Consider the following 27,830-nt stretch of genomic DNA (forward strand, 5'->3'; position numbering starts at 1 on the left):
AGCTTGATTAACATTGAATAGCCTTGCAGCATCATAGCCTGGCTGTTTCCTACTTGGGGAAATCCATTGTTGGGAGATGTTAGCTGACCCTGATTGTTTCCTGTCTTGAATTTCCCTGTTTTTTCTAGTGTTATTCTTTATTTACTGTCCTGATTTTAGAGGGTTTGTTTAATATTGGTAGCCAGATTGTGTTCATTTTCACGGTTTCTTCCTTTCTGTTGAAATTGTCCACATGCTTGTGAATTTCCATGGCTTCTCTGTGTCGTCCGACATGGTGGTTGTGAGAGTGGTCCAGCATTTCTGTGTTCTCAAATCATATGCTATGTCCAGGTTGGTTCAGGTTGCTTTGGCTGACCTCTCTGGTTGAGTGAGTCTGCAGTGCCTTTCATGTTCCTTGATTCGTGTCTGGACAATGCTGCTGCGTTTGGTGGTCCCTATGTAGACTTGTCCACAGCAGTATAGGGTAGACTCCTGCAGAGGTGAGAGGATCCCTCTTGTCCTTTGCTGAATGTAGAATTTGTTAGATTTTCATCGTGGGTCTGTAGATAGTTTGTAGGTTTGTGTTTCTCCATCAGCTTTCCTATGTTGGAAAAATGTCATCCTGCACTGCCTAAGTCTCTATGGTTAGATAGGAAGCCTAGAAAAGAGTTAGGGACACTTTCCCACAGTCCTATGCATGCTTTGATTAGTTTCTGGCTGAGCTGTTCTGTTTAGGTCAACCCCATCCTTTGATGCTCTAGAAATGTGATCTCTCCTAGGGGTTGACATAACTTCCCCAATTTGGCCTTTGGAATTTTTATGGCCCTAGAGAAGAAAGGGACCCACCATGAGGTTGGTCGCCATTCGTTCTTCCTGCTTTGTTCCAGAGAGGACTCATTTTTGTCCCCTCTTGTAGTCAAGATGTAGCTATCTAGATCTTTGTTATTTTGATCCGTCTATGTATATTAGATCAGATTAGATAAGCTAGTTAGTTCCAAACCTTTTTATCCAACAATGGATTTCTTTTTACCTCAATAAATGCTTTTAAACTTTGAAGCTGGCTTTGCGGTCCTTTGCCATCCTGAAGAAGACAAAGGCTTTCCTAAACTCACACTGCCTAAGTCTCACTGCTGCATTGGAAGAAATGCTTCCATACACTCTGCTATTTTAATGGGAATTTACCTCATGATTTGAGCTTGACGGCTCCTCGATTCCCAACACCGTATGTGGTCAGTGGTTCCCTAAGAAGTCAGGCAGGCTCCCTCCCTCCTGTCTTTCCGAAAGAGAACAAAAACGTGGTTATGGGAACAGGCATTTGAGTATGAGTAGCAGCAAAAATGCGATATGAATATATGACCTACTGACAGACCCCACCTGGACATGAAAAGCACCTTAAATGTATATTTAAATGTATAATTATGTATATTTTTAATGTACACTCTTAATTTTTTGGTAATTTTTAATCTTGATGGATTTTTAAATTTGATGTGTATATTTATATTGTAAGCCGCCCTGAGTCCCCTGATGGGTGAGAAGGGCGGGGTAGAAGTGATGTAATAAATAATAAATAAATAAATAAATAAGATGTATGAAACAATCAGGGCCAGCAAACACCTCCTAACAAAGGCTTCCCCCAGGCAAGAATGAGCCAGGCTTTGAAGCGGCAAGGCTTTTCAATGCTAATCAAGGTGATTAACTGCAACATTCATAGAGAAGAGTTCTTTCTCCCACTCTGGATAAGCCTCCCTTGCCTAGTTTCCAATGTACCTCACAACCTTTGAGGAGGCTTGCCATAGATGTGGGCGAAACGTCCGGAGAGAATGCTTCTGGAATATGGCCATAGAGCCCGGGAAAGTCACAGCAACCCAGAGAGTGGTGTCATTCTTCATTATAGAGGCGCCTTTCGAGGCGCAGGAGGGTCTGGGTTGCAATTTTATTCAAATGAGGGCTGGAGGGAGGATCTGATTGGGCGGCGGCGGAAGCCTGGCCCCGCCCCGTGGCTATTGGGAGCGGCTGCTGGGCGAGCGAAGCGCTGTCCCGCCGGTGCGTCTGAAGCCGGAGAGACGCGCCTGGCTTGGGCTGGACGTTTGTTTCCTCGGGGAAAGCGGAGCGGATTTCCACCGGAGCAGGTCAGTAAAGCCGGGCATCCTCCTTCCTCCCCTTGTCCGTCCTCTCAAGGGCCGATTTGGGTTGCATTTGGGGTGAAAAGAGCCGGATCCAAGGAACCCGCTGGCCGTTTGCCTCCGCCGGTCTACACTAGTGCTTTGGCAGGGAAGGCGAAAGACTTTGGAAAGCTACAACGCCCTAACCTTGAGCCTTGGCATTTAAACTGCATTCATTCTCCAGTGTAGATGCATCTTTGCTCCCAAGTAAGCCTGGAAACCTAGCCTTTGCCTGCTCAGAAGTCAGTGGAGTGAGTTGCTCACACTGGAGAATCAATGCAGTTCGATTGCCATTGAATCAGGGGAGATGTAGTTGGATACATCTCTTGGCCTTCTCTGCCAACTAGAGTTGGTGCCTGACCAAACTACGCCTCCCAAGAGTCCATATGTAGCATTGAGCTATAGTGGTGTCTAACTGCACTAAGTCTACAGCAGGCATGGGCAAACTTGGGCCTTCCAGGTGTTTTGGACTTCAACTCCCACCATTCCTCACAGCCTCAGGACCCTTCCTTTTCCCCCCTTAAGCGGCTGAGGGGGAAAAGGAAGGGTCCTGAGCCTGTGAGGAATGGTGGGAGTTGAAGTCCAAAACACCTGGAAGGCCCAAGTTTGCCCATGTCTGTTCTATAGCATTGATAGACCCTCATTGCTATCAAATCCTGGAATTAGTAGTTTGTCTTGTCGAAGGCTTTCATAGCCGGAATCATTGGATTGCTGTAAGTTTCCCAGTCTGTATGGCCATGTTCCAGAACCATTCTCTCCTGACGTTTTACCCCCATCTATAGCAGGCATCCTCAGAGGTTGTGAAGTTTGTTGGAAACTAAGCAAGGGAGGTTTCTATGTCTGTGGAAGGTCCAGGGTGGGAGAAAGAACTCTTTTCCGATGGAGGCAAGTGTGAATGTTGCAATTAATCACCTTTATTGGCATTGAAAAGCCTTGCAGCTCTAAAGCCTGACTGGGGGAATCATTTGCTGGGAGGTGTTTGCTGGCCCTGATTGTTTTATACATCATACATCAAGGGAAGCACTGACCGCATAGGTAAGCTGATGAAGAAACACAACCTACAAAGTGTGACTTTCCCGGGCTGTATGGCCATGTTCCAGAAGCATTCTCTCCTGATGTTTTGCCCACATCTATAGCAAGCATCCTCAGAGGTTGTGAGGTATATTGGAAACTAGGCAAGGGAGGCGTATCCAGAGTGGGAGAAAGAACTCTTCTCGTTGCAGTTAATCACCTTGATTAGCATTGAAAAACCTTGCCGCTTCAAAGCCTGGCTCATTCCTGTCCTGGGGGAAGCCTTTGTTAGGAGGTGTGTAACTGGGCCTGATTGTTTCATACATTTTAGGGAACCACTGACCACATAGGGAAGCTGATGGAGAAGCACAACCTACAAACTATCTACAGACCCACTAAGGAAATCCAACAAATGCTACGTTCAGCAAAGGACAAGAGGGATCCTCTCGCCTCTGCAGGAGTCTACTGTATACCAGGCAGCTGTGGACAAGTCCACATAGGGACCACAAAACGTAGCATTGCCCAGGCACGAATCAAGGAACATAAAAGGCACAGACTAACTCAGCCAGAGAAGTCAGTCATAGCAGAACACTTGTTGAACTAACCTGGACACACCATATGATTTGAGAACACAGAAATGCTGGACCACTCTCACAACCACCATGTCAGACTATACAGAAAAGCCATTGAAATCCACAAGCATGTGGATAACTTCAACAGAAAGGAGGAAACCATGAAAATGAACAAAATCTGGCTACTAGTATTAAAAAAAACTCTAAAATCAGGACAGTAAATAATTAAAAAACAAAACAACACTCAGAAGACAGGGGAATTCCAGATATGAAACAATCAGGGCCAGCTAACACCTCCCCAAAAAGGATTCCCCCAGGCAGGAATCAGCCAGGCTTTGAAGTTGAAAGGCCATTTAATGCTAATCAAGGTGATTAGTGTTCAAGGAAGCATGGAAGCCCAGGCTTTCCTACTCAGAAGTTGAGTAGAGTGAGATAGTAGAGAGGGAATTCCTTTCTGTTTCCAAGGCACTGTTTTCTTGAGACGGAGGGTGAATCTCCACTGGCAGTTTGATAACCACTGTAACTGCTATGAATCAATGCTATGGAATAATGGGAGGTGTATTTTAAGGTCTTGAGCCTTCTCTATCAAAGAGTATTGGTGTCCCACCAAACTATAATTTCCACATGTTGTCAAAAGCTTTCATGGCTGGAATCACTGGGTTGCTGTGAGTTTTCCGGGCTGTATGGCCATGTTTCCAGAAGCATTCTCTATTGACATTTCACCCACATCTATGGCAGACATCCTCAGAGGTTGTGAGATCTGTTGGAAACTAGGCAAGTGGAGTTTATATATATGTGGAATATCCAGGGTGGGAGAAGATAAAGTAAATAAAGAACAACACTAAAAAATGGGAATTCCAGACAATACACAGTCAGGGCCAGCTAACACCTCTGAACAAAGGATTCCACCAGGCAGGAAGCAGCCAAACTTTGAAGCTGCAAGGCTATTCAGTACGAATCAAGGTGATCAATTCCAACATTCACACTTGCCTCAAACAGACAATTCTTTCTTTCTCCCACCTGGGACATTCCACAGATATATAAACCTCACTTCCCTAGTTTCCAACAAACCTGGGATGCCTGCCATAGATGTGGGTGAAACTTCAGGAGAGAATGCTTTCTGGAACATGGCCAAACAGCCCAGAAAACTCACAGCAACCCTATAATTCCCAATGAGTCCATAACATTGAGCCATGGCAGTTACAGTGGTGTCAAACTGCATTCATTCACCCTCCAAACCTAGTAAAAACATCCCCATTGTCTGGACCCCTTCCAGCTATAAGAACATCATGGTCAGATTACAGAGTCAGGCTGCATTCTGATATCACAGGAGAGATATAGTTTGCCCTCTGACTTGTTTGTAGAGGGCAAAGAGGTTAGCCATATATTTTGGCACTTACTGCATCAGATGTGCAGGGAAATGGTGCAAAATAAAAATTACCGATATCTCCCTGTCTTTCTTTCTTCTCCCTGGATTCTTTCTCTCTTTGACACACAGACACACTGCTCCAGAGACACACAAACGGAGGGGAAGGGAAATAAAAAGTCTGTTTTCTACAGCATGAACAGACACATATGAAATGAATTTCATGCTGTCATGCAAAGAGAGAAAAAGAGAGAGAGAGAGATTGGCATAATATTCCTTAACAGCAAATTACAAATATTCCTTTCAACATGGGTAGTCCAAGTCATTTTGCTGCCTGAAGCAAGACAGAAAATGGTGCCCCTCCTGCCCCATATTCATCCAAGTTAAGGGACATCATACACCCAAGGACCACCAAGTGAGCAGCAAACCTGCAGCAATAGGAACAAAGGGCAACGAAGTTTAAAGAATGAATAATTTTCTGCCTTTTTCTAGAAAATCTGTTGCCTTAGTTGGCTGCTTCATTCTGTCTAATGGTAGAGCTGGTCTGCATGTTAGAACAGAGTTTGAAAACTTAAAACAAACTGTCTTACATCCATATGAACACAGACATAAGCATTATTTATGTGTATTTTAAGATCTTCAACCCTTAAGAATGGATTAACACATAGTTGTGTCTTCTTGGCTGACTCACACCTGATTGTGTGAAGTGGCTCCGCATTTAAAACTATTGTGCTTGCAATATTATTAGGTTGTGTGGAAGCAAATTCTGCCTCATTTGACCTGCGACTGTTCTTTCCAAATATACAAATCACATGCATGCTATGACTTGATCCAGTGGTTGTCGATTGCGGATGTTTGAATTTCTCCCCAGAGTTTTGTTTCCTAGTCTTTTAGCTGGTGACACAGATTATCCTTTTTTAGATAATGGGTGAAAGAATCTGAATACTTGAATGCCCAGAGTCCTCTGGCTGCCGTGAGAATTCTGGACATTTTAATCAAAAAGTAATCTTTATAAATTCTGTTAGATGGGACTAAATCAAGTTGTTAGCAGACTATAGAGTCAATGTTAAGTGTTGTGACTTGAGAGCCAGTGTTGTGTGGTGTTTTGAGTGCTGGACTGTGACTGGAGACCAAGATTTGCTTTTCCTCTTGGTCATAGAAATCCACTGGTGACCTTGAGTGAGTCACACAGTCTCAGCCCCAGAAAACCTTATGATAAAGTCACCTTAGGGTTGCCATAAATAAGAAATGATTTAAGGGCACATAACAACAGCAACAGAAAATCAATGGAACTGATATAAGCTGACGTGTGAAGCTCTCGTTGATGTCATGGGTTTGCAGTAGTTTGGACTAGCAATTGGATTTCAGCCTTGCTTTTATTGTCAGTTATTCAATGCCACTCTACGAGCTATTGATTGCCAGTTCACTGCAAGTTTCCGGGGGGGGGGGGAGGGGGGGGAAGCTACAGTTGTAGTCCATAGACACAATACTGGTTCTTGGCACACTGGGCAGAAAAACCTTGCATTCCCCTCACACCAGTGAAACACTCCTCTAAACCGAACTGTTAAGCTGGCTAAGAAAATGTTCTGAATCAGATTTGAAATATTTTTTAAACTTCCCTGCCTTTTTTTCCTGCTTGGTCCTTTTTGTCTGGATTTGCAGAAATGCAAAGTGTGAAAAGCAAAACAACTTTGCCTACATTAAATGGTAACTTCATTTTACACGTATGTTCAAGAAAAACAACAGCAATAATAATAATAATAATAATAATAATAATAATAATAATAATAATAATAATAGAAACCAGTGTAGGTGGTCCTAGTGGTGATCGGCACACTGGGTGCCGTGCCAAAAGAGCTCAGCCGGCATTTGGAAACAATAGACATTGACAAAATTATGATCTGCCAACTGCAAAAGGCCACCCTGCTGGGATCTGCGCGCATCATCCGAAAATACATCACACAGTCCTAGACACTTGGGAAGTGTTCGACTTGTGATTTTGTGATATGAAATCCAGCATATCTATCTTGTTTGCTGTGTCATAATAATAATAATAATAATAATAATAATAATAATAATAATAATAATAATAATTTATAACCTGCCCTATCTCCCAGTGGGGACTCATGGCGGTTTCCAATGAAAGTAACAGATTGGCAAACATTCAATGCTGAAAAACAAACAAATAACAAATCAAAACAGTGGATAAACAATCTGAATAAAAAAATTATAGAACAACAAAAAAACCTCTCAGAAATTAAGCATAAATAGACATGACATGAAAAAGCCAGAGAGCTACGTTATATTCTGCTTAAAAGAGAAAAGTATTCTGGTTTTTGGATCTTTGGGTGTAGCGTTGCTTCTGAGAAATAGTTTTGTCAAAGATGATAAGGCGATGAATATCTCTCCCTTATCTAAAGAACACTGTCAGGGAATATTTACAGCTGAAGACAGTTTGTCCACAGATTTATACATGATACTAACCATGCTCTGTCATAACCTTCATTCCTTTTTTGTGTTGAAGAAAATGATCAGTATTTGTGTACATCTTTTCCCAGTATAATACTGGGCATACAGCTACTACAAGTAGCAATGTTTTTTGGAAAAGTTTGAGTTCAGCCTGGTGAATTAACATTGGTTTTTTTTTTAAAACTGCTTGTTATACATAGAGAGAGAGAGACTAGTCCTGCAGATATGCATTTAAACTAGTGGTTCTCAACCTTCCTAATGCCGTGACCCCTTAATACAGTTCCTCATGTTGTGGTGACCCCCAACCATAAAAATATTTTTGTAATTTTGTTATTGTAATGAATTGTAATGTAAATATCTGATATGCAGAGTGTATTTTCATTCACTGCAACAAATTTGGTACAAATACCCGATATGCCCACATTTGAATACTGGTGGAGTTGGGAGAGGGATTGATTTTTGTCATTTGGGAAATATAGTTGCTGGGATTTATAATTAACCTACAATCAAAGAGCATTCTGAACTCCACCAACAATGGAATTGAACCAAACCTGTTCTGGCACAACATAAACTACTGGAAGGGTTTGGTGGGCATTGACCTTGTGTTTTGGAGTTGTAGTTCACTTACATCCAGCGAGTACTGTGGACTCAAATAATTATGGATCTGCACCAAACTTGGCACAAATATTCAATATGTCCAAATGTGAATAATGGTAGAGTTTGGGGAAAATAGAAAATACTGGTGGGGTTGGAGGTGATTGATTTTATCATTTGGGAGTTGCAGTTGCTGGGATTTATAGTTCACCTGCAACCAAAGAGCTCCTTTAACCCCACCAACAATAGAATTGGGCCAAACATCCCACACAGAACCCCCATGACCAAAATAAAATACTGGAGGGATTTGGGTTCTAAGACCATCACAAATATGCATTTTCTGATGGTCTTTGGTGATCCCTCTGAAACCCCCCTCGCAACCCACCCAGAGGTCCTGACCCCCAGGTTGAGAAATGCTGATTTAAACTGAAAATTTATAGATTTTAAAAATAATCCAAATAGGTAATTTCCCCCCAAAATTTGCAAAGTTAAAACAATCTATTTTGATCTGACATCTTGGAAGAAATTATTTGTGTTTCTAGTCTCAAAACTCAGGTTTCAAGAAAAGGTGGAAAGTGAAAAAGTGATCTTTTAAAAATTATTCAAAATAAAGATTCAGAAACACAGCTAGCACTTTTCCACCACAGAGGAGGTGCAAGATTGTTTTGGCTAAGAAAACCTTTGTTCTTTGATAATCTCACAGCAGCCTGCAATGACCTTGACCAATGCAATTTTCCTGCTTCTTGGCAGGGGTTGGACTGGATGGCCCACAAGGTCTCTTCCAACTCTATGATTCTATTGAGTAGATAACATTTGTCTGACACTTCCAAATTCCTATGAAGAAAAAGTGAAATGTGCAAGGAGAGGGTATTCATCTATTGAATGGATCTAAGCTGCCTGTTTCGGCTACCATTTGAGGCATGTTGAGTTAACAAAACAGCATGCCAATTTTTATTTTCCAGAGAACAAAACATAAAGAATTCAGGTAGCCGAGAATTTAGGTTGCCCAGTCCTTATTATTGCCAAAGCAAATAGGAATGGTTGTTTCTTCAGGATGAAGTAGGAAGACAGAGAGAGATTTCTATCCTTATTCTTCTGAAAATGCTACTTTTCCAAAAGTAGTTTTTGTGACATGGCAACAATTATAGTATATCAAACACATGTAGGTGGAACAGTGTAGTTGCTAAGGAAAACATCTCCACAGTTTTAGAAAACTCTATTGGGTTTCCTTAAAACACATTTTTGATTTGTCCTTATAGCAAAGCCTTATCAAGTACTGTAATGAATGAAACTAATAAATTTTAATTTGTTAAAACAAGTGTTTCCTAGAATTGTTCTTGATTTTTAAAGCTGGAAGCCAATGACATATTTATAAATATCTATACGTATATAGATATCAAGGAGCCAGCAGTAGTGGTTTGGATGTTGGCCTGGAATTGCACTGGGTCATCTTATACAAGTCATATTCTCTTGGTCTTAGAGAAAGGCAAGGGCAACTCCACTGAACAGATCTTGCCAAGAACACCCTGCAATAGACTTTCCAAAAATGGGAAATGACTTGAAGGCACACAACAACAAATACACATATCTGTCTGTCTATAGCTATATGCTGAAAACTGGATGTTTGAATATTTATGTTCCAGGTGGTTAAAAAAAGAAACTGTGCATCAGTGAAGTACATTAAAACCAAGCATATTTGTCCCGCAATATATTACATAGGAGGATAACTCCTTATTCTGGATCAGACAACACATAATGAATGTAAACTACCTCAGCAAAAACTTCTGTTTAAAAGCATATCCAAAAATTGATTTCTCATGCCATTTATGAAAACATACCTCCAATATACTTTCCTTGAAAGATTGGTGCTGATCTTCCCTCTCTCTATGAGAGAAATAATGCCAAGCTATATGACAGGAATTTTCTACCGATTTTTCCCCAGAACAAATATCTGGACTTTTTACTTCTGCAAACTCTTCCTGAAATTGATTGCTTCATGTCACTAATGTCTGTGTTTATGGAGTTCTTGGTTATTCTGTGTATAAGGAATTATTCAGAGATCAGAATAACCATATATGGGAGACAAATTGAATGTATGCCTCCCCCGAATAACTTAACATTTGCTTCTGAAATTATTTCTAGTCATTTCCAGACATCCTCAAAACAACACTACTGTCCTCAGAACTTTGAACCAAATTGAAGGTGATGGTTCTATTTCTGTGCTCTTGCTAAGTTTAAAAAATATTTACTACCCACCTAGCTGCTTACAGTATTTGTTTGTCAGCACTGGGCTGGAGAGAGGGAAAAGATACTTATTTAGAAGACAATTCCCCAAATCTCTCAGCTACTGGCCATGATGGTTAGAGAATTCTGAGAGTTGTTGTCCAAATTAGTGAGATTTGCAAAGTCTTATCTGGATTGTAGTAAGAAAGCAAGTAGAGGACTGAAATCCAAGCAAACTAAGCCAGAAGCAAAGGAAAGTTGATATGGAGGTAAATGTCTATGGAAAGCTGGAGTATGATTTGAAATTTTTGAATCTGGATCTGTCCTGGAGCATGCAAGCAGAGGATATAGATGGTAAGTTTAACAGACTTGAACAGGAAGCAATGGTAACTGGTTGCTTTCACATTAGTGGGATGATGATGATGATGATGATGATGATGATGATGATGATGATGATGATGATGATAATAATAATAATAATAATAATAATAATAATAACAATACTTTATTTTTCTATCCTGCCTCCATCTCCCCACAGGGACTCGGGGCAGCTAACATGGGGCCAAGCCCAAGGAACAAACAGTAAACAAAATAAAATGCATATATAAGCAACATCATCAAAAAGATAAAAAAAACAAATTAAAACCACAATAATACGATACAGTACAATAATAAAGTAATAAAATGATAAGAATAAAAAGCAGAGACCACAATTTAATGGCAAAATGGATAAAATGGGAGGGCGGTCTAGACAAAAGTGCAAACATATGTATTGTAACACTGTTAGGTAGAGTAAATGTACAAAGTCCTGAAGTATTCTCTAGGAGATTTGGAGTGAGATAGAAAGTCAAGTTATTTCCAACAGAGGAGCAGAATAAAGTGCAAAATATAGCGATTTTTGTTTAGGTGAGGCCTGTCATGGGGACTGATTATTCAAAGTCACACTGGAAAAGCCAAATTTTAACTCTTTTCTAAAGGCTGACAGGGTGGGTGCTTGCCATAGAACAATGGATCTGTTCTGTGTTTTACTTCAGACTTTAGAAGAGCTATCCATAGTGCGGAGCTTATTTTATATGAAATACTGTAATGCAAAAAGTAGCAAATTACAATTTGAAAAACTCATGGAAGACATTGGGCAGAGGAAACACTATCATTCAAGTGTCTGATGTTCAGATGTTTGACATCAATGAGCACCAGGTTCATCATGGGAACGAATGGTCAATTGAACTTCCTCTTTACTTGTATAGAGCAATTGAACAAACCAGCAGAAAACCCCAGGAGGAATCCGAGACAACTCCCTGCTTTTCTATCAGATGCTCTCCAAGGTGCCAATCATGTTTTCAGCACCTTGGATAGCTCCTCTATAGTTATCATAGAATCATAGAATCATAGAATAGTAGAGTTGGAAGAGACCTCATGGGCCATCCAGTCCAACCCCCTGCCAAGAAGCAGGAAATCGCATTCATAGCACCCCTTATAAAGGGAACTAAAGGAAAACTAGCATGGATTCAACCACTTTACTGGTATGGAAGATAACCTACTGGTTATGAGTTGAAAGTAAGCAGGTCTGCTATCAGTTTCTACGATTTGTTGTCTGGTGCTCCAGTAGAGCTTACTGGTATGGATGGTATAGCTGCTGGAGTGATGCTTGCCAAGACACTGCTCATCTTCCAGAGTCAGAGAACTGGTGGTGCCAGTTTATGGTGAGTGGTTGGTGGGACCTGGAAGCTGCAGGGTGACTGCTCAACAAAAATGGTTCCAGCAGTCCTTCTGGATCCCAGCTGAATGTGGAACCCTTGGATGTTTATGGGGTTTTTGAGGCATTCCGATGATTTGAATTGAGAAAAAAGGCTGGTGGAAAAAAGGTGGGACAACATGAGAAAAGATGAAAAGGGAGAAATAGTTCCAAGCCGAAAATAGGAAGTGAAGGTGAGCAGAAAAAAGTGATAGAAGATGAAGAGCCCTGCTGGGATGAAACAAAGAGAGAAGCTGCCACCAGAACAGAAGGCATGGCAAAAAACAGAAGTGAAGAATATTAGGAAGGTGGGTAATCCCACAAGGTAAAAGAGCTAGAAGGCAAAACAATAATAGTAACAATAACAACAAATCCAGAGAGTATGAAATGCAGTTGGAAAAAAGCTTGAGGTGTCCTGTGTATTGCAGTGTTCCTAGCTTATGAGCATTATCTGGGCATCAAATTAGTGCCTCTCAGGGAAACTCTTTGCTACATGGATTGTGTTCTTTCCTCCCATTTTGACATAAAAGACACACATGTTTTTGGAAACCTAAACAGATTTTTCCAGAATGCAGAAAAATTATTTTTGGACTATATACTGAGAGTTCCCTAGTTAGCATAGGTAAGGACCATGCTGGCTGGCCATAGTGAGGAGCCAAAACCGTAACTTTTTCAAAATCTGCAATCTACTACCTTAAGTTGTATGCCAGCTGTGCTTTTCTTACATCTTCACATCTCACTTTTATATGTATTAAGACAACTTTTTTCTTAAATTCCTACAATATTTTCCACATGGGTCTGCCTTTGAAAATGGGCCTCATTCCCTTGCCTGGTAATCCAATCTACTTATTTCATGGCATTGCACAAGCTGTGTCAAACTGAAAACCTAATAATTGTAACATATGGCTGTATGAGAAAAGGACTCCTATGGATATTGGTACCTCAATTCTTAAGAAGATCACCCGGCCACCTACTTTGGTATCAACAGGTGCTGTAGCTGTATTTCAGAGGAAGAAAATGGAAAGACCACCTCTGAGTACTTCTTACCTAATAAAATCCTATGAAATTCTTAAGTTGACAAATGACAAAAACAAAAAAGTACTTTATACTTGTTGCACTGTTTTTCCACTGCATCTGTCATTTTGATAGCTTGGGATCTGAATATTTGGGAGGCTGTCTTCTGTTTCACATAGCATCATCTAGTAATTCTTAATACTGTAAGTAAACTATGCATTTTACCATATTTCAAATTGTATATTTTATCCATATAAGTCATATTTTACATTTCAGGTTAAACCAAATGTTTACAGTTTGCATCAATTGCAAAACATTGCCTATTTCTGTTGTTATTCTGTGTGATGAATAGAAATGATATTGAAAAGCTCCTTTATCCATGTGTCAGTCTAAATATGTGAAGCATCTCTTTGTCAGTATGGAACATCCTGAGTGACTTCTGGTACTTCCACTGAGGTAGTGGTGATGTGGCAGGTGTCATATAGAATAAGAAAACCCTTAGATCAGAAACCACTTGGATGTTGTTTAACTGCGTTTTCTGTCATAATTTAATATTAACTACAATAGTTAGGAGTTATGGGTCTTGTCCAGTTCTGCAGACACACACATAAATCTGCAACACATGAAATGCTACCAGTTAGCACTTTTTGATAGTGTCCAGGTAGGAACTGCAGTGTTTGCAAAGGTCATGGTATGGTATTTTCTCTAGAACACAGAGTGGGTTTTGCATTTGCATGGTGTGCATAAAGTGTAAATGTCACATACACATAAATGTTTGTAGGATTTTTTGGACAGCAGCTTCAGAAAAATGAAAGTACATGGTCTGTGCTGTTCCTTTGAGAGGTCATCACGTACGTGATGTGTGTAGCTATTAAATGTTCTAGGAGAGTCAAGCACACCCATTCAGATTTTATTTTGAAGGTCTTTAGAATGTAACAATTAAAATAAATTAAAAAGCATGTTTAAAATAAACTATAAATGCATTGCTCTATGAATAAAATGAATACAATAACATTTGATGAACTCATAACATTTTAAAATTGTACCTCTTGTAATTAGATATTACCATTTTTTATTTTTTCCTTAAACTGTCCACCTCAACAGCAGATTGAGCAACCATTTGAATCAAAAGCTGTTTTGGCATTTATAAGAGAAAATGAAATGTTGTCCTTAACTATCCAGTTTTTCATACAGCCAAGGAATATTGTTCCCTACAGCTGGAATATAGCTGGCATTTATTTTGATAATGTGCCAAGTCTTCCAGTTCATTAGTACTACATATACAGAATCTATCTTGCACTGGGATCCATTAAATGTTCCTTGTTGTCTGTTCTCCAGTACTGATGCTGTGAAGTCAAATTGTGTATGTCATCCTGCTCAGTGTATTTGTTATTGACCCACCAGTCCATTGAGGGAATCATTTATAGGAAATGGTGTGAGACAACTGAGAAGACCACTGCTAAGATGCAATGTTAGCATGATAGTGAACAAGTAATGGATTTTCTTCCAGCAGCATGACAGTGAACAATAGTGAGCAACAGTTTAGTCACAATCTGCAGCCCAAATTGTTTCTTGCAATATTGATATACTCACAAAATTCTATTGCTTTAGGGGTATGATGGGCACTTAACAGTAGTGCCTTTCAAACACACTGAGTGTTGCTCAAGTAGACATACCCCAGTGTGAGAGCGTGGGCAGGAAAATTCAATTCAGTTGAAAGCTTTGAAATATTACCCTTTTGACTACAACATCCAGGGTCCCACACTTAGTGTGATTACTGGAAATACTGGATATAGGATTCTAGAACAGCAGCACAAAAAAGTAATGTTTCTAGACCCAGCATGTTAATCTTAGATGAGATTCTTGGTAGGTGACCAACGTCACTGGGTGCTGCTATCATGAAAATATGCACTGCATGAAGCTGGAAACCCAATGAAGTGTGGAGAAAGGCCTGGCTCATCAGACATCAGCAAAGACATCACATAGGATATATTGTCAAAAAAAGCTATAGCTGTTATTGAAATATTAAGTCTATCTGGGGGAAAATGACTGCAACTTCAGCTGCTTGTGGAGAGGAGCAGTGAATTGATCTTTTGACTGTAGCTTCAGCTCTTGACCACACTGTGATGGTTATTTGCTGTCTCATTAGGAACAGTGGAATATGAAATCTACAATACTCACAAGTCCCTAGCCAGTGGGTCTTGTTGATTGTGTATGATTCTAGGAGCTATAGTCAAAAATGTAATTTTCCTAGCTCTGCATAGGTCACAGGTATAGAGAAACATGTGATTAGCTGAGAACAACTCTGATGACAAATTTGCCTCCATCACTGTGTAACTAATGGCCTTGATCCAGTTCTTTTTCTAATGAAATAGTTGCACCTTTCTGAAAGGATTCCAAGACTGATGCCTTTCAGCTCAAATGAATGAGCAGAGTTTCATGCCAAGAAAGATTGTTTTCCCCTCCCCTTTTTTGTGTTCCAGGGCCAGAGTGTGTAAGCGCTCAAGGATTCTGTAGGCAGCGTTGTCTCTGCTGTGATTGAGAATCACTGCAGCGCATACAGTTTTAGGAAGAAATAATCAAATGCAGTGTAGCATGTGAAAAGACTTTGTTAAAAGGACTCCTAGGCCAATGCGAATGGATTAGAACAGAAGTCAAATCATTTATATTTGTCTCATTTGAAGACAATGGCATACAACCATCCCCTTAGGGGATTTAATTTTTCCCCAACAGAAGTAGAATCAATAGAAAGCAAGCTGGGGATGGTGTTGTCATGCACTATCTACAGAGGAGACTTTATGTATACTTTCCAAGCTTTACATCATCTGAAATTAGGTTTTTATAATTAAATCTGATGTGTGTCATCAGTTGACAATTCAAAAGAGAGGGTGTGATGGGCCTTCATTGCATTTTTAGCACTGAACATCAGGATAGAAAATGCAATTACAAATAGATCTTAGTATTAATGATGTACTCAGTAGTAGCTTTTGTTACATTAGTTATTTTTCTTTATTACATTTGGACCGATTACAAAGTTGAGTGATTCCAAGATTGAAGGGATAAAAGCAACATGTAAAGGGATTCAAATCCAGCCCTGGGGAATTATTTATCCAAGGTTGATCAGTCTAAATAAGCTTAGAAGAATGGAAATAGAAACACAAATGTAACATACTAGGCTCTGTCTTTCAATAGGCGGAAGAACCATTCTGAAAACAGAACTATCTCTTCCCTTAATCTGGATTGTCTAGAAATGCACATTCATTATGAAATGGATAGGGCAGGGGAAACACCAAGTCAACTGAAGGATCAAAAGCCCACCTTCAGGTCTTCCATAAGTTGGAATTGGGTCATTCTAGGCAATGCACGACAACAATGGCAGATTTATGGACTTTAATCCATATTCTGCAATATCATAGCCAAAGATTTACATTATTTGGCTTTCTAGGAATTTGTTGGAAGTTACATTCTGCCAAGAATGTAAGGTCCAACAAATGCCTGACTTGTTTTGCAAACAATTTCATTGTATAAACTTGGATGGAAGAAGAAACAAGGGAACTCTAGAATCCAGCTGGGATTTCCAATTTTACTGGAATCATACAAAGAAGATAATTTTGAAAAGTTTTGTCCAATGTTTTCTGCTCTGCAGGATGAATCTAAGCTGCCACTAAATTCTCGCCACTACCGGAATTCATACCTAAGTGAATTTCAGCCTTTAGAATGAATGATAAAAAGAATAGACAAGGCAGAGAAAGCAATTGTGAAGATGTGGCTCTGAGTCACAGCACATGGACTTAACAGTAAATGACAGAAACCATCTGACCCCCTTCCCATCCAGGTAGGGGGAGGACGAACTCTTCCCTGACCATGGATCAGGACCACCAAGATTCCTATGTAGTTGTAGGGCTTCATGGATTATACATGGCATTGTTGCTTGTATGTTTTCAACAGTTTGATGGTGTCTATTACTAATGGTAATCACTTTGTTAACTGCATTTGTTCTTGGTGTTGTATGCCTCCAGATCATATCCAACATATGACAACCCAAATGCATGGTCTTCTTGGCAAATTTGTTCAGTGGTGGTTTGCCATTGCCTTCATTCCTCTAAATGTGTGATTTGCCCAGGGGCATCCAGTCTGTTTCCATAACCAAGCAGGAATTTGAATCCAATCCCCCACAGTCATAGTCCAACACTGCAACTACTATACCATGTTGGCTCAAAAATTGACATGCAAGTGAACAGAATTCACAAGAATCTGCCTGCCAATATTGAATCCCCTCTCCTTAAAAACAGTTCCAGGATGTCTGCCCCTGCTCCTTAAGGTATGAGCATATGAATAGAAGAAAGGTGTCACAGATGGGTAAGCCACAAGGTCAAGAAAAAATTGCCTTACAGATCCCAGTGTTTCTTTTTAATGTGAGGGTGGAAAACTCTCAAAGGTTTGGGGGGCAATTTTCTATTTCTTGGATTCTCTGAATGACTGACAATAATGCCCCCCATACCCCAAAAACTCCTAGACATAGCCAAAAGTGCACATCCAGTGTGTTGAAGACTATGGCCTATTGAGAAGTACACCTCTAGGAGGTGAACTCACAGATAAATCACTTTTCTTTGCAAGAAAGGGGGTTATCTAGGGAGGACTGAATTGAGCCATGTGTATGAATACACATGTCCAGTCTTCTGATTTAGATAGTTGTTTTATCTATACAGCTGGTATCCAGGCTATTTGAAGAACCATATCTCTATATATCAGAGCCTATTTGAGCTCTAAGATCTTCAAGAGGGGTCATTCTCTTTGCCCTTGTATCTTCTCAGGCTTCTTTGGTGGGAATGAGGGGGAAGGCTTGCTCAGTCTTTGTTTCCAGACTTTGAAAGACCTAGGAACTTCAGGGTAACTCCCTTCTTGAACTCCATCTGGCAGCAAGTCAAAACCTTCCTATTCCTTCAGGCCTTTAGGAATTGATTGAGAGCACTGCTGCATGAGCAATAGTCCCAGTACTGTGGAAAAGCTGGAATATAAACAAATCCTCATAATCATTGTCATTGTTGAGAGAATCCGGTTTTCCTGTCTTGCAAATTTGCTGCTATTCCCTGCTCAATTATTGCAGTAAGAGTGGAAATTGCAGAGTAGGTACAGTGACTAATTTTATTTAAACATGTACATTTTATTTATAGTGAAAAATAAGTTTAAACTGACCAGCATTTTAAAAAATCCATAAACACGTGTATGCAGGAACTGTTCTGAACTCATGGTTAGATTTTTACTGTCCATCGTGCCAGACGTCACAACTGAATCATTTGGCAAGAATATGAAGGTAGCTGTTGTTTAGACATCTCAGTTTTCATTTGGAGACCATCTGGCGCTTTTTGTGATAGTGTACAAATCACTAGCAGCACTAGACAGTCTGTTCCTGTTTACAGGGAGAAAACTGTGCTACAAACCAATGTCCTGTCTTTAATTCAGTCCAATGTCCCTCGAAATCAAAAGGACATTTTAGAATCAGAACTATAAAGTTTAACGTTTGGGATCCACAGTGCCCAGAATCTCCCACTCAGCATGGCCCATTTCCAAGCTCTTTCTAGAATCCATGTATTTTGTCATTGCTTTGGTCAGACCTTATCCCACTATGTGTTTAGCCCTTTGATGTGACCAATTGCTGCTTTTGTTCCTGACCTTCTGGGGATGAAATTGGAGGGGTTAGGGTTACAGGAAAAGTTACAATTAATTACTTACTCTAGCTTTCAAACTACAAATGGTACACCTTCCTGAGTACAGGACATTTGAAAATTGAGTTGTTAAACATTGCTGTATTGCTTGACCTCCCTAGAATGCACTGGTGGGGACTTCCTCTGGCCCCTTCCACACAGCTGTATAAAATCCACATTGAACTGGGTTATATGGCAGTTTGGACTCAGATAACCCAGTTCAAACCAGATGTTGTGGATTATCTGCCTTGATTTTCTGGATTATATGGCTGTGTGGAAGGGCCCTCTGAGGTTTCTTCCATTTGTGGATTGATCTTTACTAGAAGCTGATGGTACATAATCACACCACATAGCATACATTCATTTATTGCACTAAAACCCATGTGCCAGGAATGACTTGAAGTGTGTTTCCTAGAGCCTAAGAGCCACGGATAAAGCTTCCGCGGTTGCTGACAAAGGTTGAAGGATAAAATAGAGTGATAAAACCAAGTTATGCATAAAGGAGAACCACAGGCAATGAAAATGTAAGAAATGAGCATTAGCAAGGTTATCTGAAAGAACACTCAGTTTACTGCAGTATGTGGAGATGAGATCCCATCAGTCACTTTATCTTTTCTGCAGCCACATTTGTCTATTAAATGCGGATCCTTCTTTTCAATTCCATTAAATCAGAAGACTGGAGACACCTGCATTATTCCTAAAAGATACTTTATTTTTTCTAAGTAAAGGAACATTCAAACATGTGGCATTCAAGGAATGATTTAAATGGGATAACTTCCCATGATCTGGGTATATTATGTCATGGCTGAGGAATCTATGGCTCTCCAGATTCTAATTCCCCATAGGCTTGTTCAGCTTAGCCAGTAATGAACGATGCTGATGTTGTTGTTTGTCAGCATGTAGTGTTCAAATATTTATATTTTTATTGAACCAATAGTTCTAATATATGATCCACAATTTACATACATAATTTACTCCTGTAAATGTTACTTTTTAAAAATGAAAAGTAAACCCAAAGTGACTCCCAGCCACTTCCTTTTATTTTTAAAGGACTCTTCTTATTAGAAATAGCAACCTCCCATACCTCTCACTATTTGTTTATTGATGTATATATTTGCTAACCTGTATTCTATGTGTATGTTTATTTGCCAGTTTGACTCTTTGGTGTGGGAGGGGTTGTAGACATGTGTTTGTACTGAGCATGTGTAGACTCAGGACTCCATTTTGTAGTCAGTCTGCTTTATACCTCAGTCGAGGTGGATGCCTTGCTGTTTGGACTTCAGTAGAGAAGTATGCTTTAGAGAGTTTAATGGATACAGTAGGGTTATGGACTTCAGTAAGTACAACCAGGCCTGTAGTGAGGGGGTGGTTTTAGGGGTTCAACCCCCCCCCCCCCGAAATTTTTCAGGTTATAAAAAAATCTGGTTTACTCATGAATTTTAACTGGTTAACCAAATCCCCATGCTAAGTCTATGAGATGCAAAACATTAAGAGTCCCTCCAGGCACTATCTCAAGCAGATATTGACAGGTTTGTAGCGGGAAGGGGTGCGTCCTAGGGGTTCAAACCCCCCCCCCCCCCGAAATTTTCAAAACCCCTCCCGAAATTTTTTTCTGGCTACGGCGCTGAGTACAACTATACTTAAAGACTATGGACTATTGATAAAGAATGAAACCTTGTGTTCTTAACACAGAGAAGCTACATCCTATCTGTAACTGAACTTAAATAAGAAATGTGCCTGTATGGTGAATTAACGCAAGTTGTTTATGAGTAAACAAGATATGTTATTTTTATTTCTGAGTGCATATTTTGATTTAAGAGATTTAAAGGGAATATTTTTTGGGCAACTTCAACTGCAAAGAAACAACCATTTTTTGTAGTGGCATGTCTCTATCCTTGGCAATTTAAAGACATGGTTCTTCAGTTTAACAGCTGAGTTACCTGTCTGTCATTACATTAATGCTTGTAAATATCACTTGTTCAAAAAGTTGATTTCTAACAAGGTCATGCTTTTCTTGACAAGTGGTTTTCAAAAGGTGGTCTCCACATGTTCATGGAGATTCACATTTGCCAAAAGGATATGTGCCCATAGACTGGGTGCAATTGTTTTCCAATAGCTTCTGCAATAAGTTATGGAATTTGCAATACGTACTTCTGAGCCTAAAGCAACTCAGGTGGCCTAAAAAGCATGGTGAAGATGCTCCCCCTCCCCGCCCCTCACACACAGCCATTGAGAGCACTGGAGGGAATTGCAGGGCAATTTTGGGCAGGGGTTGTCATGTGCGGTGTCATGCCCCTTGGAGAAGTTTGCTTTCATCAGAAGATAAGGAAGGCTTCCAATAGCAAGTCGTTTTCCAGTTTAGTAAGAAAGGGAAGTGGAAGAGAGACCGCCAAGTCGTTGTGAGCAAAGATGAAGAAAAGCTATGTGTCCACAACCGTGAGACATGTTTTCTAAATACTATCAGGCATGTGGTATGTCGGCCAAGATAAATTTTTTAAAAGCTGCTAGTGTCTTTCTGTCTGGTACTAAAAGCAAGTTCAGTCCACCTTGTGACATTGGATCCTGCTATTGAATGCCTGGGATTTATGACCCATGGACTGCTTACTGGCTTCTCTACTTGGATTGTTCTGATTTATGGCTTCTTGATCTCAGACTGTTTATCATTGCAGATTTCATGCTTCTCCTTTTGAACTCCTGGAACAGCAGAACAGTGCATTCTCCAAGGTCTTCAAGAGTGTTAATGCACCCTCTCCCATAGTTTTCCACCCCTGATCTAAAGCAACTGAGCGCATGAAATATTTTTAAAATGTGCAAGCAAGTGCTGGATTAGGGCATATGTATTATGCAAATCACAGTGTTAAGCTTTCCATAAAAAGAATAAACACCCATTGTGGATACTTGCAGTTCAGGCAAATTTTGGAAGGACACTTTTGGGCATAGCGCGAGGCTTATTGCTAATGGGTGCTCTTCTGTGTGGTGTATATATATAGTAGTTGATATTTTCCCCTGATGCCCTGTTCATGCTATATTCCAGTTGACCAATGCAATAAAAATTTTACACTATTTAACTGAGGCAAGTTTTCAGCAATAACACAGACTCTTTTCAGCTAGTTTTGTGCAGAAAGTCGGCATGATATAGTGGTTTCAGTGTTGTACGGAGGCTAGGATTCAAATCTCTGAACAGCCATGAAAATCTAACCTTGAGAAAGTCCCCCTCTACCCCCCCCCCTCTCTCTCAGCCGAATGACAAAACTTCTCTAAATAAAGCTTGCCAAGAAAATCTACAATAGGGTTGGTATAGGTTGGAGTTGTCTTGAAGGACATAACAGTGTGGCATTTTTAAGATGCAGACTTGATCAGACGTGTGGTATTCACATATAATATTTCTGAAAGTTATTTAGCTGCCATTTAAAAGGCGTCTGAGGTAGCAATTTACAGATTGTTGTCTGGACCATACTGTTACATGACTGTTATTCACACGCACTAAGGAAGATGGTGAAGTAGATTATTTAGGGCTGTCAAAGGTGTCTCAAGAGGCACCTTTTAGTCTGCCAAGAAACAAATGATGCTAGTAAAAGGATGCTGTATTTCCTGACAGGTACTCATAGTTTCTTGCTTTCCTCAGCCACAGGAAGTGTCTGCATCTTGAAGGAGAAGCCTTTAATGTATGTTAGAGGAATCAAGAGGATAGAAAAATGCCAAACAATGATGACAAAGTAGAGCACTATGTGTAGAAGTATTGGCACAGCTTCCTGGAAGAACAGAAGGGTTATTTTTAACTTAATTGATTTCATTTTGAACTCATCTTTCCTCCCCAGAGCTCAGGGTGGCTTGCAAGGTTCTCCTCCCTCATTTATCCTCACAAGAAATCTATGAAGTAGGTCAAGCTGAGAGGGAGGGACTCTGTCATCCGGTAAGTTTTATGGTGTTGTGGAAATTTGACCCTGGATCTCCTTAGTTTTAATCCAGCACTGCACTTCCCTATGCAACACTGTCTCTCTGACCTTAATATGAGATCCGAAGCAAGCAAATAGCAATCATGGCCTAAAGATTTATCATGTTTCAATGGGACTATAAAAATACATTGGCAATGCTGCTAGGCACTTTTATAGTCCCATTGAAACAAATGTAATTATCCTTGAAGCAAATACTACTTTTGTATTACACTGATGTCTTTCAGTTGTACTGTGTTCTCTTTCAATGAGACTGATAAAGCCAATGGACCCTGCTGCGAAAGAAAACACTAAATAAGATGGCTGAACATCAGAACTGGACGAACCTTAGCTTTTGATGCACTTGGACAGAAATAGTCTAATCTATGGGGCTTTTATTTGGATTTCTGCACTGTACTGATCTATTCTAATGTGTGTTCTCCAGCAGAATAGAGTAGGAGAACATATGTAAACACATTTTTCTTCTTTTTTGAAGAAATGTTACTATTATGATTATGATTATCTTTATTTATAGCCTGCCTTTCTTCCCATGGGGACTCAAGGTGGCTAACAACTATCCACACTAAACAGACTTGGCCATGGTGGTCCATGCTCTTGTTATATCTCATATAGACTACTGCAATGTGCTCTATGTGGGGTTGCCTTTGAAGATGGCCCGGAAGCTCCAAGTAGTCCAATGAGCGGCATCCAGATTCCTCACTGGAGCAGCGTACAGGGAGCACAGAACTCCTCTGTTGCGCCAGCTCCACTGGCTGCTGGTTTGCTACTGAGCCCAATTTAAGGTGCTGGCTTTGGCCTATAAAGCCCTAAACGGTTCTGATCCAACTTACCTGTCCAAACGCATCTCCCCTTATGAGCCAACTAGAGCCTTAAGATCTGCTGGGGAGGCCCTGCTCTCAGTCCCACCTCTTTCGCAAGCACAATTGGTGGGAACAAGAGACAGTGCCCTCTCAGTGGGGGTCCCTTGGCTGTGGAACTTCCTCCCCTGTGACATCAGGCAAGTCCCATCCCTTCTGGTCTTCAGAAAAATGCCAAAAACCTGGCTCTGTATGCAGGCTTTTGGAGAATAAGACTTTACGGATTTTGACACAGTCTGAATAAGGATTATGAACAAGGACTATGGATGAATGGAATCAAGCACTTTATATGTTTTTAATCTGTTTTTATTGCTTTATGTATTTATTTTCTCACATGTTTAATTGTTTTATAGTTGATGGGGTCTGTTTTTATTGCAATGTTTATAAATGGCATTGAATTTTGCCAGAGTTATAAGCCGTCTTGAGTCCCCTCTGGGGTGAGAAAGTCGGGGTATAAATGAAGTAAATAAATAATAAATAAATTTAAAAAGAGCAATACAAAAGATAAAAATAGTGTGGTAAAAACAGAATTCAAATATAGCACATACATTAAAGTGGCCTTTAAAACTCATATCTCCCCAATCACAATCCCACCCCCCACTTTTATCATATTCCTGCTGTCCAACTGTCTCCAATTGGTGGGAACAGTCCTGATTAATAATTTGTCATTCTGCTTTTTCATCTCCTTTAAAAGGGTCCTAGTTTCTCTCTCCTGCAACTTCCCAGTAGGCTTGGGCAAAAACAAACTGCCGCGGCTTCTCCTAGCTTGTGTGTTCTTCTTCATTAATAAACTTTGTCATTTTGATCAGCTCCTAAGTTACTTAGCCCCAGATGTCCTGTGAAACACAATCTGTGAAATGCTGAAAGGTATGCACACTTGCCTAAAGATCAATCATGTTGAGATGACATAGACTTTGGGGTCCTATGCACCAAAATGCCTTGGAATTTGTTTTTCCATTCTATTTCCATTTGAGTAGAAATGGGAATGCTAACACTAACATTAGCATGTGGATGAGATAAGTATATATAGAGAGAGGGAATGAAATAGTGTTTAGGATATTAGAATGAATCTTTTCATGTCAACCCACATGGCAATTTTTACAAGAAAAAATAATTGTAAATAATATATTAAAAACCATAACTAAAACACATTTAAAACATAATTACAGATAACAGATAAAGTAAAATATAGTATAACATATTTGTTATTATAAGCCTTCTGGTTGTTTCTGCTCTATGGTGGCTCTAGGGAAAACCTATTGTTTGGGATTTTGTGTGTTTGGGAAAACTCCCAAAATACAGCAGAGCATCCAAAAATACAAAAGCAGGATAGTTATAGTTGAGCATTCAGCTCTCAGCAAGCAGAGCGTGAAGTGCCTCGTGGCTGTAAAGAATTTAGAGCTTAGGAGGCAAAGATCCAGAGTTCAATCTTTAAGATTACAAAAGGTTTATTTACAAAAATAATAACTACATTTCTTAATGGTAAATAACTGGTTCTGAGTTTCTGTCTAACTCCATCTCTCTGAGGTTCAAAAGAGAGAGAGAAATCTCCAAGAACACATCTCTCCTGACACTCAAGCAGAGAGAAGTCTCAATACACACAGCACACACCAAGATATAAAAGTAGAAGTCAAAAGACAAAAGGCATGTACCTGCAAAGTATCCATTCTACATAACCAATCAGAATGAGAGCAGAAACAGAGGAGAGAAGAAATGTCATTCAGGAGTCAGGGGATTTCCCTCAGCCTATTCTAAACTAACTAACTACTTCTCATTGAGGACTGCAGACTTGTGCAGTGTGGGATTGAATTCCAACACCTATGACAGGATTTTCTTGGAAAGATTTGTTCGGAGCAGATTTGCCGTTGATTTTCTCTGACGCTGAATGAGTATGATTTTCTAAAGATGACCTAGTCGGGTTCATGGCCGAGCAAGAATTCAAAACCTGGTCTCCAGAGCTGTAGTCCAATTCGCAAACCACTACACCTCCCTGGCTCTCACATAGCTGCCTAGCAAATAAGACAACTCACCAAACTGGGAATTACTGCAGACATGAAGAAATATATAGAGTTGTAATTCTTTATTTATGGACTTAACAAATAACCAACAAAACAACTATAATGTACTGAGTTCAGCAAACAGCTATTTCACATGCAAAATTATTATATAATTTTGTTTGACTACGTGTAGGTTGAATATACTGATGTTAGGCTTTGATTTAATGTTAGGTTTTAATGTTATTTTCATATGCGGGGTTTCTCTGGGATTTTATGCCAGTATTCGTTTGTTCGTAACAGCGCTCCGTGCAGTCATGCCGGCCACATGACCTTGGAGGTGTCTACGGACAACGCCGGCTCTTCGGCTTAGAAATGGAAATGAGCATCAACCCCCAGAGTCAGACATGACTGGACTTAATGTCAGGGAAAACCTTTACCTTGCCTGTTAGTTTGTTCACGGAGGCATTGAATGTTTGTCATTGTATGTTGGAATCTGCCCTAAGTCCCCTTGGGGAGATAGGGCGGAATACAAATAAAGTTTTATTATTATTAAATAATAATAATAATTTTATTTGTTTCAGGAACTAGGAGAATATGCATGTGATTCTTGATTTCTGAATTTGTCAAATTTGTTAACTGTTTAAGCACAGAGTATACTTTTGAAATTATATGTCCAAACTTGTCTTGCATTGCTTACAAAATGTGTAACAGAAATGGTTGGTTTTAGAAATTGCGATACCATATCAAATGGAAATGGAAATGAATAATGAAATGCAGTTCTCTAACGGTTATTTCTCTCTTTTATTCTTTACAGAGCCAACACATAGCACATCTCAGGTTCATTCTCATCAAAGAAGTGAAGGGTAATGGGCTTTACTGAGTTGCTTAATATGGCATTCGTTTTATGGAAATCTGTCTTGGACTACTAGCTCTATTCAGTTTTATTATACAACAGTCAGGTTTCTTTTAAAAAATGTCAGAACTCAACCCTACATCTGGATTAATAGGAAATATGGAAAATGGAACTTTCCTGGAACTGTACCCCACTTCTCTCTCAACATCCATGGATTCATCTTCGGGACGTATGTCTAATGTTTATGTCTATGTGTCAATATTTCTCAGCCTCCTTGCTTTTCTTCTCTTGCTATTAATCATTGCCCTCCAGAGGCTGAAGAACATCATCTCTTCTAGTTCGTCCTATCCAGAATATACCAGTGATGCTGGGAGCTCCTTCACTAACTTAGAAGTCTGTAGCATTTCCTCTCAGCACTCTGCTTTTTCAACCCTTTCTTCGTGAAAAAAGACATGAAAGGGAATACGTTGGGGATGGAACCACAATTTTGTCTAACTCTTGGGATGCAAGGAAAGTTACTCATGCAATATCTGCCATGGAGGACTACCAATCATAAGCAATCTTTAATATTCATTTGTATTTTTATTTTTCTTTGTAGTCTCCTTTCCCCTTTTTATTGTTCTTTTCACCTCTCAGCACATAAACTGACATATATCTATAGTAGCATTGCAGATTTATAGCATTTCCCCTGCCCATTCTGAAGATGAAACAGAGATTTAAACTGAACATTGAGTATCCTATTTAGCTATGATTCATTGAACCCAAAATATTTGATGGCCTTTCCCAGAAATGGTGTTATAGTATTCAAAATAGATACCCTGATTCATTGAAACCTCTTGGCCTAGCCATTTAAAGCTTTATTGTGTTGTATTTCCAGAACTTAAGGCAATTTAAGACAACAAAACCAAGTTAAACTAGAGCTCAAAAGTGTGTTGCTGAGATTTACTTGTATATTATACTGAATACAATCCTCTGTATGTCAGACATGATTGTTTTATTTTAAATCAAATATAATAAATGTGCTTGCTAGTTCATTTTAACTGTATTGTGTTTGGTAGATTAACAAAATTATATGGTGAATTTTTTGTGGGTTTTTTTTTTAAGTGGTGTTTGCTTCTAATCTTAAAATACCTTTCTAGGTTTTTTGATACTTTGTAATAATGAAATTGAGAGTTTGGGTAAATTATCACAATTACAGTAGAGTCTCACTTATCCAACATAAACGGGCCGGCAGAACGTTGGATAAGCAAATATGTTGGATAATGAGAGATTAAGAAAAAGCCTATTAAACATCAAAATAGGTTATGGTTTTACAAATTAAGCACCAAAACATCATGTTA

At 39.6% G+C, this 27,830-nt stretch overlaps 1 protein-coding gene across 2 annotated transcripts; it reads left to right on the forward strand.

Moving 5' to 3' along the window:
- The first annotated feature begins 1,784 nt into the window (after positions 1–1,784).
- On the forward strand, positions 1,785–27,530 carry sertm1 (serine rich and transmembrane domain containing 1). 2 transcript variants are annotated; one of them, XM_062974732.1, is made up of 2 exons: positions 1,785–2,108; positions 26,452–26,613. In XM_062974732.1, exons 1-2 carry the CDS (start codon positions 1,800–1,802, stop codon positions 26,515–26,517), a joined length of 375 nt encoding a protein of 124 aa, XP_062830802.1. In that variant the 5' UTR covers positions 1,785–1,799; the 3' UTR covers positions 26,518–26,613. The 2 variants fall into 2 exon arrangements, with proteins under 2 accessions (XP_062830802.1, XP_008106106.1); XM_008107899.2 differs by having other exon boundaries at positions 1,951–2,108; positions 26,452–27,530.
- The last annotated feature ends 300 nt before the right edge of the window (positions 27,531–27,830 follow it).

This window comes from Anolis carolinensis, chromosome 3 (genome assembly GCF_035594765.1).
Source record: "Anolis carolinensis isolate JA03-04 chromosome 3, rAnoCar3.1.pri, whole genome shotgun sequence".
NCBI lineage: Eukaryota > Metazoa > Chordata > Lepidosauria > Squamata > Dactyloidae > Anolis > Anolis carolinensis.

What these genes read in the sequence shown, in the direction of transcription:
- sertm1 (XM_062974732.1), top strand. Translation starts at nt 1,800, where the DNA reads ATGCTTCTGGAATATGGCCATAGAGCCCGGGAAAGTCACAGCAACCCA. An exon ending in GCGGATTTCCACCGGAGCAG is followed by an intron (nt 2,109 to 26,451) that starts GTCAGTAAAGCC and finishes TATTCTTTACAG; the next exon opens with AGCCAACACATAGCACATCT.